Here is a 13,818-nt window from a genome sequence, read left to right on the forward strand (position 1 = left end):
TGAAGGTAGCAACCCGCCGCTTCTCTGCCCTGCTGGCGCTGTCCAAGGTGCTTACTGAGGGCCCACACGGCCTAGGGAAAAGGGAGAAAGAAAGGGCTAGGGGGTGTGATGGGCAGCGGGGAGCCCCTCCTCCAGCCTTGGCTCTCAGCCCAGTCTGGGACCCTTCGACCTCCTGCTGGCCCAGCTGACTGGGGAGGAAGAGCTCTGGAAAAGATCTTTCTGGAGAAGGAAGGCGTGTGGGGCAGTGGAAGAGCTCAGATGATTTCATCTCCTAGGTCTGCCCCTGAAGGAGGAGGAGGCATTGCCGGAGCCTGGAAGTGAGACTCCCACAGTAGCCTCTGAAGCCTTGGCAGAGCTGCTCCATGGGGCCCTGCTGAGGAAGGGCCCAGAGATGGGCTACCTGCCGGGTGAGGCCCCCAGAGTGGCAGAAGCTGAGAGGCAGAGGGAGGGACATTAACTCAGGGAGATGGGCAACCAGGCCAGTAAAATACAGAGAGAGACAGAGAGATGGTTCGAGAGAATCAAAACTGGACGTATACAGAGAGCCAGAATGATCAAGAAACAGAGCCAGACGGAAAAGCAGACGATCAAAGAGAAAGACAGATGGAAACTCAGACCAGAATCAGAGATAGAGTGGGACAAAAAAAAAAAAAACACAGAAAGAGAGAGAAAAGCAAGGATTAGTAGATTTAGAATCATAAAATCAGAGAGGGGTAAGAATATTAAACAGAGATCAAGAGTTCTAGAGAGAGCAAAAGAAAAAGACAGACGAACAAGAAAGGGGTAACCAGGAGAGGGAGCCAGATCTGAATGGAGAGACAGAGATGCTCGATGAGACTGTCAGAGTGGAAGGGCCTGGACACAGAGAAGAAAAAGGGTGGAGGGCAGGATGTGGAAGGCTTGAGAGGCGGTGGGAAGCTGGGGTGGGGAAGGGAGAGGTGGGGGATCTGTGCCTTGTGGGGGAAGTCTTTTGGTCTCAATGGGAACTCTCAGTTTCCCTGAGCCCTACTCCCCAACCAAAGCCCACCAATTTGCTCCTCCTGTTCCCTGACTTCCCTTGCCCTATCCCAGGATCTGATCCAGACCCCACACTAGCAACCCCTCCAGTCGGCCAGACTATTGCAGCACCCTTTCTGCCTCGGGCCACTGAGCCGGGCACAGGGCCTCTGACAACCGCCGTAACCCCTAAAGGGGGTAGGGGGGCAGGCCCCACCGCGCCAGAGCTGCTGACCCCGCCCCCAGGAACCACAGCCCCGCCCCTTCCCGGTCCCGCCTCCCCAGGCCCACCCCTGGGGCCCGAGGGAGGAGAAGAGGAGACAACGACCACCATTATCACCACGACAACTGTCACCACAACAGTGACCAGCCCAGGTGAGACGATTGATGGGGGATGTGGGAGAGGAGCAGGGCGTGGATAGGGGAGAGGCTGCTGCATATGTGTGGAAGAAGGGATCCAGATAGGAGAGGGTCTTCTGCTTAAGAGTAATCATAAAGGCTAGCATTGATCTATGCTTACTATGTACCAGCGCCGTTCTAGGTTTTTATCTATTATGAGAGTTGGGGAAGGGAGTTCTGGGCACCCGTGGAAGAGTAAGCATTGGATTAAGTTATGAAGGGTGCTGGGGAGATGATGGATGGGGACCCCCGGAGTTGCTTGGCTGGGAGGGCACGAATGCAGAGAATCTCTCAGTCCCGGCGCTTCTGTCTCTTTAGTTCTGTGTAATAACAACATCTCCGAAGGCGAAGGGCACGTTGAATCCCCAGATTTAGGGAGCTCAACCAGCCGCACCTTGGGGCTCCTGGACTGCACGTACAGTATCCATGTCTACCCTGGCTACGGCATTGAGATCCAGGTAACTGCATTAGGCATCCTATTGTAAAACCTCCTAACCCTTTCCTCTGTGCCCAGGGGTGTGCGCAGGTTTGGCCTAAGAACCAGAGAACTTGTTTTCTCCGATGAGCCTGGTTTCTGAGGCTCTCACAAACTCTCCTAGAGTTCTACAACTTGGCCAGTGTCACTGTGATGTTACATACAGTGAAAAGGGTGGGGGGCTTAGGGGGTTACCACCTTGGCTGACTTGCCCTGGCGGGTCTGGATCTGGCTTCTTTAGGTGCAGATGCTGAACCTGTCTCGGGAGGAGGAACTTCTGGTGCTGGCTGGTGGGGGGTCTCCAGGTCTGGCCCCCCGACTCCTGGCTAACTCCTCCATGCTGGGTGAAGGACAGGTCCTTCGGAGTCCCACCAACCGGCTGCTCCTGCACTTTCAGAGCCCACGGGTCCCCAGGGGTGCTGGCTTCAGGATCCACTATCAGGGTGAGGAGTTTGGGGTCCTGGTGGAAAGCCAGGGGCCACACTGGGCTCAGGGGACATCTCATAGGCCTGCTAAACTCACAGTGATGTCAAAGCCTTTTCCTCTTGCCTAGGATGGTGAGGGGCAGAATCCTCAGAGGAGACCTTCTTATTGTTTAGTTGCTAAATCATGTCTGACTCTTTTGTGATTCCATAGACTATAGCCTGGCAGGCTCCTCTGTCCATGGGACTTTCCAGGCAAGAATACTGAAGTGGGTTGCCATTTCCTCCTCCAGAGGATCTTCCCAAAGCTGAGATCAAACCCACATCTCCTGCCTTGACAGGAGCTTTCTTTACCAGGAGCCACCAGGGAAGCCCCAGAGGAGACCTATACACACTTATCTCACACAGAGATCTGTGTCTGGGTGTGCACCCATCCAAGGGACAGTTCATCCATTCCCTCAATAAATCTTTATCCAGAGCCCACTTCATACCAGCCCTGGGTTATCCTTGAGGAGAAGACTAAACAAGCCAAATGTAAAGGTAACTCAGAATCTAGGTAGGGAGATGGGCAAATAATCAAGATGATTATAATCCAGTGAGATAACGACCCCAATCCCTATGATGGAAGGACAATGGGCAAAATGTCAAAGGGACCTAAATTTCCTCTGTAAGGAATATAGGAACACCTCCTTGGAGGAGGTGATGACTAAGTTGACACCTGAAATGAGTTAACTAGGGAAAGGGTGGGAGGGACAGAAAGAGAAAGGCAGATGTCTAGATGGATCAAAAAACATATCCCAAGACCCAAAGGGGAGAAAAAAAAATTGTGACACCCACCCAGAGGAGTTGAGGTCACTCAGCATGGAATATAGAATTGTCCTGTGTGACCTGGGGTGAGTTACTTAACATTTCTGGACTGCATTATCTTAACTGAAAAATGAGGATGATGTTACTTACCTCATCACATTATTAGGAAGGTCAGATGAATCCATACAAGTGCTTAAAACTGTCTGGTGCCTAGCGAGGGCTCAAAAATGTTGATCGTTGCTATTACAGGAAAAGCCCAGAAAGTGGTAGGGAGACTAGACTGGGAGGTAGGTCAGATTTGGATCACAAAGGGCCTTACTAGCTTCAGTGAGGAGTTCTCAGACTACATTATCCTTACAGGGGAGGAGGAGCCACTTCAAAATGTTTTAAGCAAGATAGTGACAGCCTCAGATTTGTGACCTAAAAAGATCCTGCTGACTTCCGGGGGAGCAGGCAAGAAAGAGGGGACGTGTTTGCGCATGCTTGCATTCTCCAGCACCCGCCCACAGACAGCCTACACACACGTGTTCATCCATATTTGCCTGTGTGTATGGAAACCTTCCCACGATGCAAGTGCATGTTCTAGCATACATGCGTGCATGAGGCCAGGGGCCCAGCCCATGATCCTTTTCTGGACATTGCTGCCATCTCCAAAGTCCCTTCCTCGGCTCAGAAACAGAGAGGGAATTGTGTCCCTTCGTGTCATTTCATGGCTTTGCTGCCCCCTTGTGAGCTCTGCAGACCCTGGATCCCTTGTGACTTTATCCAGGACACAGGCAACCATTATCCCTTCCTCACACCCTCTCCTGCAATCTTTCTTCTGGACCTGCCCATGGGGTCAGGTGTGCAAGGTGGAGTCAGCAAACCTACCTGTAGAGAGACCAGTGAGTAGGGGTACATGTAGTTGGTGGTTAGGGCCTGGTTGTTGGGGAGCAAGGGCAGGCCTTGAGGGCTCAGGGCTGAGGGCTAGGCCCCAGATATTGTAAAATGGCTCCCCACTGGCTCCTTTAAGCAGCCACATCCCTAGTGCATTGAAAATAGGACTCGTTAGGCTAAATGGAACATCTGGGGAAGCAGGGCTACTGTGTAAATGGGCCTTCATGACCTGCCTCAGTCTTCCTTGTTCTGCAGCTTCTCCTGGCCCCTTTGGGACTGAGGCCCTGTTTAAGTCCTTGCCAGTCTCCACTAACTGGGCCTTCTGATCCACAGGGTCCCCATTAGCTTCTCTGGATGGTCAAAGGCTCCATCACCCCTCACCCCAGGGCCAACAAACGTTTCCATTTACGAAACCCTTTCACCAACTCTCCTTGCCTCCCCTTCTCACAGCAGCCCTGGGGGTGGCCATTGTCAACTCTGTCTCTGAGAGGAAGACAAAGCCTCAAAGCTTACAAGGATGGTTTGGCCACTAGCAAATGCATTGCAGAGTCAGAAGTCAGATCCCCAAGTCCCTGACCCCCAGTCGTTTACTAATTGAGGCTGAGGGGCAAGTGATTAACATTTTCTGAGGACTTTCTAGTTCCAGGTGCTTGGTGTGTTTTTCTTTAAGGCCAATCCTCAATGATAGGAATTGTTATTGTCATCTACAGATAAAAGGCTCAAGAGGCAAAGTCACGTGTTCGAGGCCATACAACAAATAAGTTGTGCAGCTGGAATTGGAGCTTAGGTCTGCCCATCTCTAAATTCACTGCTCTTTGCACTGCTCCACATTGACTCTTGGTGGCATCAATTGATCAGCAAGGCTAGGTTTTTAGGAGACAAAATAAAAACTGTTTGGTTCAGTCTCACAGTGGCAATGGGCAGGCATTAATGTGATGATAAACTTATGCGTGTGGATTCTGTATGGACCAAAAAAAAACACCTAACTTTATTGAAAAGGGGAGTCGGGGGTCAGGAAAACTTCCTGGAGGAGGTGGTACTTCAGTTATTCCTTGAAAGATGAGGAAAAGTAAGATGAGAGCCTTGCAGGTAGAGGAAATTCTATGAAAAATACATGAAATTGGGACCATAAGGAGTCACAAAACTATACCTTGGGCTAGACCCAGTTGTGGAAGGGGCTTTCAAGCCCCTTCAATCTAAAGTGTTCAGGCTTGAGTCTGTCAGTCATAGGCAGCCATCACAGAAGCTAAAGTTTATTGAAATTACAGTGTTTGGGGTTTTTTTTTGTTTTTTTTCTTTTTGCGAGAGGTGGGGGATGTGTCTTGTTTTGGCCACTGTGTGACTTGCAGGATCCCCTACCAAGTATTGAACCCTGGCCCAGCAGTGAAATTGCCAAGCCCTAAGGCTGCAGTCCATGGGGTCGCAAAAAGTCAGACATGACTGAGTGACTTCATTTTCACTTGCATGCATTGGAGAAGGAAATGGCAACCCACTCCAGTGTTCTTGCCTGGAGAATCCCAGGGATGGGGGAGCCTGGTGGGCTGCCTTCTGTGGGGTCGCACAGAGTCGGACACAACTGAAGCGACTTAGCAGCAGCAGCAAGGATGCTGAAAGCTTGGCTTCTCTATACACCAGTCCTGAATCGAATCTCAGAGACAGAGTTTGGGGTGATGTAGAAAAGAAGAGCTTTGTTACTTTGCCAGGCAAAGGGGCCCAGAGCTTGCTAATGACATCAAAATAATGTGTCCCAACTTAGAGAAAATGAGAAGTCTTATAGTAATTGTTCAAATGGGGAGTGATCAGCTCGTGGATATTCTCCTGATGGGTTGGTGGTGAGATCAGTAGAAGTCAGCATCATCAACCTTCATGTCCAACTGGTCTGGGGTCTATAAACTTGTGGGCAGCACACCATCGTTAATTTTTGTTAGCTTCTCCCACCTGGCAGGGGTTTCAGCATCTACAAAATAGCTCAAAGATATTGTTGTATGTGTCCATTGATGGGGAAATAGGACTGTGTCCTAGGGGTGCACTATTATTTCTCTTTTTAAAACAAAATATTTATTTGGCTGCTCTGGGTTTAATTGATAGTTCTAGCACTGGGGATCTTTGTTGCCACATATGGGATCTAGTTCCCTGACTAGGGATTGAAGCCTAGCCCCCTGCATTGGAAGATCAGAGTCTTGGCCACTGGACCACCAGGGAAGTCCCACTATTGTTTCTCTTGACTCTCCCTGGTCTCAGCATCCCCTCCCTTCCCTAATTAATAGCTGCTAGAAGCTGCCCATTAGAACTGAGGGAAGGTCATAGAGGCTGAATGAAGGCTGTTTCCCATAATCAAAGAAATGGGGGACACAGAAAGGCTTTGTGCTTAGAAGCCCCACAGGGCCCTGCTCAGTGTCACTAACCACTGGACCACCAGGAAATGCCCAGATCCTATGCTCTACAAGAAGAAGGCAATGGCACCCCACTCCAGTACTCTTGCCTGGAAAATCCCATGGATGGAGGAGCCTGGTAGGCTGCAGTCCATGGAGTCGCTACGAGTCGGACGCGACTGAGCGACTTCACTTTCACTTTTCACTTTCACACAATGGAGAAGGCAATGGCAACTCACTCCAGTGTTCTTGCCTGGAGAATCCCAGGGACGGCAGAGCCTGGTGGGGTGCCATCTCTGGGGTCACACAGAGTCAGACACGACTGAAACAACTTAGCAGTAGCAGCAGCATGATCTACAAGGTCGTATTTGTGTCGATCTTAGTAGACCATGAACTCCTGAAGGCAAGGCTTTAGTCTGTTTCACCTCTGGCCCTCGGACCCAGCCAAGGAAATGCTTGTTGAATTTTGAAACACGGAGAGACTAGAGTCTCTAACAGAATCGCTCGGGACTGGAGAGTCAGAAAAAGCAAATGCCTAGACAAGCTGGACCCTCTGCTAACCACAGCCTGCCCCTCCTACAAGATCCAGCTTTGAGGTATTTCCTCCAGGAAGCACTCCTGCCAGCTTTTAAAAATTACTACACTTTATTTTATTTTATTTATTTGGCTGTGTCAGGTGTTAATTGCTGCAGCACACGTGATTTTCACTGACTCATCCAGGATATTCTGTTGCAGTACACAGTCTCTCTAGTTGCAGTGGCGTGTAGGATCTTAGTTCCCTGACCAGGGATGGAACCAGCGTCCCCTGCATTGCAAGATGGATTCTTAACCACTGGACCACCAGGGAAGTCCCCAGGAAGGCCTTCTTGATGAGCTCTGCTTAACCAGACATACAGAGCTCTGTCAGGATCAAGTTCAGAGTCCATCATTGACTACCAATGCACTTTCTATTTATTTGTTTTATCTCATATGACTGCAAGAATTTCAGGAGGCTTTCAAAAAAAGACCACAAGCAATAAAATTAAATAGAATAAGTAAGAAAAAAATTGGCATCAGGTAATGCTTATTAAATTTGGGGAAAAAAAAGAATGTGGATGGAAATTCCCTGGTTGTCCAGTGGTTAGGACTCTGTGCTGTGTCTGCTGAGGGCTTGGGTTCAATCCCTAGTTGGGGAACTAAGATCCCAGAGGCTGAGTAGCATGACTGGAAAAAAAGAATGTGGATGGACAAGCCACTGTTACTGGGAGCAAGTCTCACTCCATCTGATTCTGAGCTTCCCAGCAGCCAGTGCAAAAAGAGAGAGATTCCAGAGCTCTCACGACAGGAAAGAAGACAAACCAGTTGCTTAGGGGAAGCAGAGCTTTCCCTAGCACTTTACTTTCTGTGGAAGACTTACTCAGAGGGTACTGAGTATTAGAGTCTTTAATGGCAAAATACTTTCTAAAGGAGCTCATTGTGACTCCTTTGGATGAGAGCTGAGGATATAATACCACAGTGCACCTCAGTGGAAGGAAGTCTGTGGGTGTGGAGGGGAGAAAATGATATGAGCCACTTAATAACTCGGAGCCTCAATTTCTACATCTAGAAAGTGGGTCACAGCCTTCCTCCTCAAAAGTGCTGCGTGAACTCATTTTGGAAGCTGAGTGGGCTCTGCAAATACCATGTGTTATTATTAGAGCTGGATGGGGTTCAGAGTGGTCAATTGATTTGCCTGAGGTCACACAGCCAATGAGTGCTAGCTAGGGTCCAGAATTTCTTTGAGTCTCAGGTTATCATCTCATCTGTAAAATGGAGGCCCAAAGGAGGTAGATTACAAAGATTAGGGGACATCAGGGGTGTGGAAATTACCTCCTCGAGAGAAAATGTGTCCACGTAAGGACTCCAGTATGAAGCCAGTGTGTGCCTCTGGGGGTGGGGGGGTGGAAAGAGGGGAGGAAGTGCTGGGGGGTCAGTGAGAGAGGGTGGCATGGGAAAGTGAGGTCTTCTCCTTCTCTGCCTGATCCAGCCTACCTCTTGAGCTGCGGCTTCCCTCCCCAGCCAGCACATGGGGACGTGAGTGTGACAGACCTTCACCCTGGAGGCACTGCCACTTTTCACTGTGATTCGGGCTACCAGCTGCAGGGAGAGGAGACCCTCGTCTGCCTCAATGGCACCCGGCCAGCCTGGAGCAGTGAGCCCCCCAGCTGCATGGGTGAGTCTCCTGCTCCTCTCCGTCCCAGGAGCCCCGCTGGAGGGGCCTGTCTTTGGGGATCTCTATCTTTGGGGAGCACCCATCTTGAAGGGTTTTTTTTATCCTGAAGAGTCCCTATCCTAGGGTCTCCCTCTGGAGCTCTTCACCCTAAGGGTCTCCATCCTTGGTGTCTCCATTCTTGGAAGGTCTCCATCTGGAGAAATCCCATCTGGAGGGTTTCCAGATCTTAGTTCCCTGACTAGGGATTGAACCCACGCCCCTAGCAGTGGAAGCATGGAGTCCTAACCACTGGACTGCCAGGGAATTCCTGGAGGGCCCCCACGTGGGGAATCATCATTCTAGAGGTCCCTGTTTTGGATAATGCTCATCCTAGAGGAAATCACTTTTGGGGTCTGTATCTGGAGGGTCTCTGTACTGGAGAGCCTTCATCCTGGGAGCCTATCCTGAGTATTCGCCATCCGAGAGCTTCAGTTTGGGGGCACGTGCATATGCGTGTGTACTAAGTTGCTTCAGTCATGTCCAACTCTCTGCTTCCCTATGGACTGTAGCCTGCCTGGCTCCTCTGTCCATGGGATTCTCCAGGCAAGGATACTGGAGTGGGTTGCCGTGCCCCTCCTCCTTGGTGGGGACGATCCCCACCAAGGGATTGAACCTGCATCTCTTACATCTCCTGCATTGGCAGGCAGGTTTTTTTTTTTTTCTTTTTTACCACTAGTGCCACCTGGGGGGAATCCCTCATAACTCCCCACCCCAGGGTGTCCACATCTGGGGAATGTCCATCCTGGGGGCGGGGTGTCCAGCCTGGGGTCTTTGTATTCCAGAGCTGGTTCCTTACCTGGGTAGTGGCATGGAAAAGTCCTGGGGTGAGCCTGTAGGGCAGAGGTCATCCCAAGGCCAGGGCCCAGGCAGAGCTGTGGGCGCAACAGCTCTGAGGATGGGACAAGGACAAGTCGCCTTAACCTGCTGCCCCTCTGCCCACAGCATCCTGTGGGGGCACCATCCACAATGCTACTCTTGGCCGCATCGTGTCCCCTGAGCCCGGGGGAGCTGCAGGGCCCAACCTTACCTGCCGCTGGGTCATTGAAGCAGCCGAGGGACGCCGGCTGCACCTGCACTTCGAGAGAGTCTCGCTGGATGAGGACAATGACCGGTGAGGGTCTGAGCCTTGGGTCAGAGGTTCCCCCTTCAAGGAAATAGGAAGGCTACCGCAGGGAGGCAGCAGACTAGGGGCATCCCAGTTGGGATCTATGTTAAATGGAGATCAGTCCTTCCCCTTTCTTAGGCAGTGTAGCTGTGAAAACTGAGACGATCACTTAACCTCTCTGTGCCTCATTTTCTTCATCTGTAGAATGGAGATAATAGTAGCTCCCTCTTAATGTTTCTGTGAGGACAAATGAATTAAAAATAAGTGAAATTCTTGGAGTGACCAGCACACTGTAAGCACTCTAAATGTGTTTACCATCATCATCATTATCCTCAGTCTTTATCTAATAAACTGGTACCCCAGGTCTGTCACTAGCTGCTCTGTGATGCTGGACAGGTTACTTACCCTTTCTGTGCCTCAATTTTCTCATCTATAAAATGAGGGATAATAATAGTATCTGACTTGAGGGTTCTTGTGAGAATTCAATGAGATAAAATGTGTACAGGCTTAGAAGAGTCCATGGCATATAGTTAATATTTGAAAGCAATAGCTATGAAATTAAGTTAGAGCAGGCAAGAGGTGAAGCAGCTTCCTAGTGGAAGCCAAGCTCCTGACCACCTCTGTTCATCCCAGGCTGATGGTACGCTCAGGGGGCAGTCCCCTCTCACCAGTGATCTATGACTCGGACATGGATGATGTCCCAGAGCGGGGTCTCATCAGTGATGCCCAGTCTCTCTATGTGGAGCTGCTTTCAGAGACACCTGCCAATCCCCTGCTGCTAAGCCTCCGATTTGAAGGTAACAGCCTTCCCCCTGGGGCCCCAACTCCCCCACTTTCCCTTCTTCCTGATGCCCGGGCATGGTCACAAGCACATATTCCATCTCTGCTCATCTCCATGTTTGGATTCCTCTAAACTGACTTGCCTCCCGATCCCCAAGTGACAAAGATTCTGTCTAATTTCCTGAGGTGGCCTTTCTACTTAAGCTTCAGGTATGGCTGGATCCAGGTACAGCTGGTCTCAGGTACACAGCCAAGAGGCCAGTTGATTTCATCTCTCCTTTCTTCCCTCTTGGCTGGCTTCATTCTTAGGCAGACTCTCAGCCTGTGTACCTAGCAGTTCCAGATTTACATACCACCAGCTTTAGTAACTCCATTAAAAAGAGAGGAAGCATACCACTTTTCTAAGAGCTTCAGCAAAGATGCCAGGAAAGGCTTTCAATGTCCTGGCTTAGGTCAGATGTCTATGCCTGAGCCAGTCACTGTCAGGTGGTATGTTTGGCAGATCCACGTCACACGTCCATTCCTAGTTGGCCCCAGCTGAACCTCATGGACTGGAAGTGGGGAGGGCATGAGACCCAAAATGAAAATAGGAGTGCTCTTAACAGAGGAAGGAAGACTGGATGCCAGATAGGTAGAAGCAAGGAAGTCAGTGATCATAGGAGCAGTCATTTGAACTAGGACTTACAGGATAGAGAGAACTTTAAAAGACAAAGATTGGAAATGAGCATCAGATAAAAGAACAGTGTGAGCAACAGTAGAGAGGTAGAGAAAAGCCTGATATGTCTGGGATACAGAGAGTTTCCCTGTGTCTCAAGTCGAGGATTTATGCAAACAGTAGCAGGAAAGAGACAAAGAAAGTGAAATGTACAGCGATGAAAGGGGCTGGTTTCTGATATGAATCAAGGGAGAAAGGGAATTTGCACTGTGCCCTGATGGGTGCATAGGATTTGGACATCACACCTTACCAGGTTAAGTAACAGTGAAATAGAACAGTGGATCTGATAAATAAATTGCATATTAGATTCTGAGACTGCAAAGAGAATTTCTAGGTCTGAGGCCTGCCTCCATAATTGTGGGTCACTATTGCTCCATGGGCTTCAGACTCTTTCTGTATCTTTCTGAATCTTACCTGAGTCTTTGCAGCTAAGATATGATCAGATGGGTAAAAACTAAAATGCTCTACAAATGTTCATTTTCACTGCCTTAGCCCAAAGTTGAATAAGTAACTTTTTGTATTTGCCTCACTTTTGGATTCCATCCACAGTATGGATTATCAGGGATGATCAGAAGTCAACTGTTATTTTTGAGGAGTGAGCACACCTACATAAGCCAAGTCTCCAAAGGCACCCTTTCCCCCTCAGTCCATTGCAGCTTCCAGAGCCAAGCGTCTCTGGCTGGGAATCAAGGAGTCTGGGCTTAAGAACGTCTGGTTCTGCCACTGCCCCACCCTGTGACATGGGGCAAATGGCTTTTTGTCTATGGACCTGGTGTCCTCATCTATAGAATAGTGGCTGGGACTTGACTGGTCTCAGCCTCTGTCTAGAGGCCAAGGAGCTAACATAAATGTGCCAATGAGGAATGTTAAGGTTTGGGGGAAACTGGAGAGTGAAAGCTAAACCCAAGGGCATTCAATTTTAAATAACCCACTGGGGGGCCAAACCACACTGGAATTCAGCCCAGTTCCCCAGTCTGAGATCCCTAGAGGCCTGTCTATTGTGTGTGTGTATTTAAAAAGTATTTATTTATTGGCTACATGGCATGTGGGATCTTAGTTCCCTGACCAGGGATTGAACTTGCAGCCCTTGCATTGGAAGCACAGAGTTTTAACCACCAGACTGCCAGGGAAGTCCCTGTCCTAATGTTTACTTACTGTGACTGACTCCTCTCTAGCCTTTGAGGAAGATCGCTGCTTTGCCCCCTTCCTGGCACATGGCAACGTCACCACCACGGACCCTGAGTACCGCCCAGGGGCACTGGCCACCTTCTCGTGCCTCCCAGGATATGCCCTGGAGCCCCCTGGTCCCCCCAATGTCATCGAATGTGTGGATCCTACAGAACCCCACTGGAATGACACGGAGCCAGCCTGCAAGGGTGAGCCCTCCACCGCCCTAGACTTCCTTCGGTCCACAGGCTACCTCCTGATCCGGGGAACCTAGGAAGGCCATCAGAAAGGAGAACCTAGTAAACTCAGGCCTTGGATCAATCCCTGTCCTTTTCAGAGGCTCAGCTCAGTTTTCTTAGCTAAGTAGTTGGTGGGCTTGTTACAGAATTCAAGGATCATAACACAAATATCTTCAAGAACTAGGGCTGGAGTTGGGCTAAGTCAGAGATTGGGTGGTGATGCATCGGCTGGTGAATGGGCGGGGTGAGTTAAGAGTGGGGCTGGGGATTTGACACAACAGGACTAAGCATAGCAAGAATCAGGTGGATAATAGATAATAGAAGTCCAGGAGGAGGTATGGTGCGCAGAGTTGGGAGTGGTGAGAATGGTGGTGAAATGTAGACTGCATGCCCACCTGATCCTGAATCTGACACCGTTTCTCCCCTAGCCATGTGTGGAGGGGAGCTGTCAGAGCCAGCTGGTGTGGTCCTCTCTCCAGATTGGCCCCAGAGCTATAGCCCTGGCCAAGACTGTGTGTGGGGTCTGCATGTCCAGGAAGAAAAACGCATCTTGCTCCAAGTTGAGATGTACGTTTGGGTACCACAGAGGGTTCGATGGGTGTGGGCTCAGCCATGTGATATGACAATGCACTGCCCTGCTTTCTCAGGGCATGTGAAAGCTGTCTTGAGCTTTTTCACATGATTCGGTGGATATATGTTCAGATTAAAAGGGTGTATAAGGATTCAGGATGGGGGTGTGGGACATCAAGTAGACCTAGGGACAAATCATGTATTGGGTGGAAAACCTTGGAGAAGCAAATGGGGTAATGCAGCCTTCCTCAGGGGCTATTGTGAAAAGGGGGCTCTGGCCTGGAGTCTCACTGTTTGACTGTTTCCAAGGCCACCTGTGGAGTGATTTCCAGGGACCCAGGCCCAAGTGTTGCATCAGCAGCAGCACACAAGATGAGTATAGGTGTGGGGGAAATCCAGTGAGCTCATTTGATGTGAGGTGGTCATGTGCCTGGACAAAACTAGAGTGGGCATAGCTCAAAAAGCAGGTACTCAGGCGGGGCCTAGAATTGGGCGGGGTGGTAATGAGCATGGCCTGTGGTTGGTCAGAGCTGGAGTTGAGCATGGCCTGTGGTTGGTCAGAGCTGGAGTTGAGCCTGACCAATCACAGGCTTTTGGAGTTAAGCATCACCCGGTGACAGAGAAGGGACTGGGGAGTAGAAGGCGTTAGCAGTGAGCAGGGTTGG

General features: G+C 50.0%; 1 protein-coding gene across 6 annotated transcripts in view; it reads left to right on the top strand.

The window, feature by feature from the left end:
* The window catches only part of SEZ6L2 (seizure related 6 homolog (mouse)-like 2), a 20,219-nt gene that overhangs the window by 862 nt on the left and 5,539 nt on the right, over positions 1 to 13,818 (top strand). For 2 of the 6 annotated variants that reach the window (XM_010837301.1, XM_010837302.1), the window contains exons 2-10: positions 276 to 407; positions 1,072 to 1,371; positions 1,714 to 1,853; positions 2,112 to 2,313; positions 8,353 to 8,538; positions 9,520 to 9,688; positions 10,316 to 10,479; positions 12,353 to 12,553; positions 13,012 to 13,150. In XM_010837301.1, coding sequence (XP_010835603.1) covers positions 276 to 407; positions 1,072 to 1,371; positions 1,714 to 1,853; positions 2,112 to 2,313; positions 8,353 to 8,538; positions 9,520 to 9,688; positions 10,316 to 10,479; positions 12,353 to 12,553; positions 13,012 to 13,150 — 1,633 coding nt within the window. The remainder of the gene's footprint in view (positions 1 to 275; positions 408 to 1,071; positions 1,372 to 1,713; positions 1,854 to 2,111; positions 2,314 to 8,352; positions 8,539 to 9,519; positions 9,689 to 10,315; positions 10,480 to 12,352; positions 12,554 to 13,011; positions 13,151 to 13,818) is intronic. The other 4 variants (XM_010837306.1, XM_010837305.1, XM_010837303.1 and 1 more) reach the window with 3 other exon arrangements.

This window comes from Bison bison, unplaced genomic scaffold (genome assembly GCF_000754665.1).
Source record: "Bison bison bison isolate TAMUID 2011002044 unplaced genomic scaffold, Bison_UMD1.0 scf7180017864072, whole genome shotgun sequence".
NCBI lineage: Eukaryota > Metazoa > Chordata > Mammalia > Artiodactyla > Bovidae > Bison > Bison bison.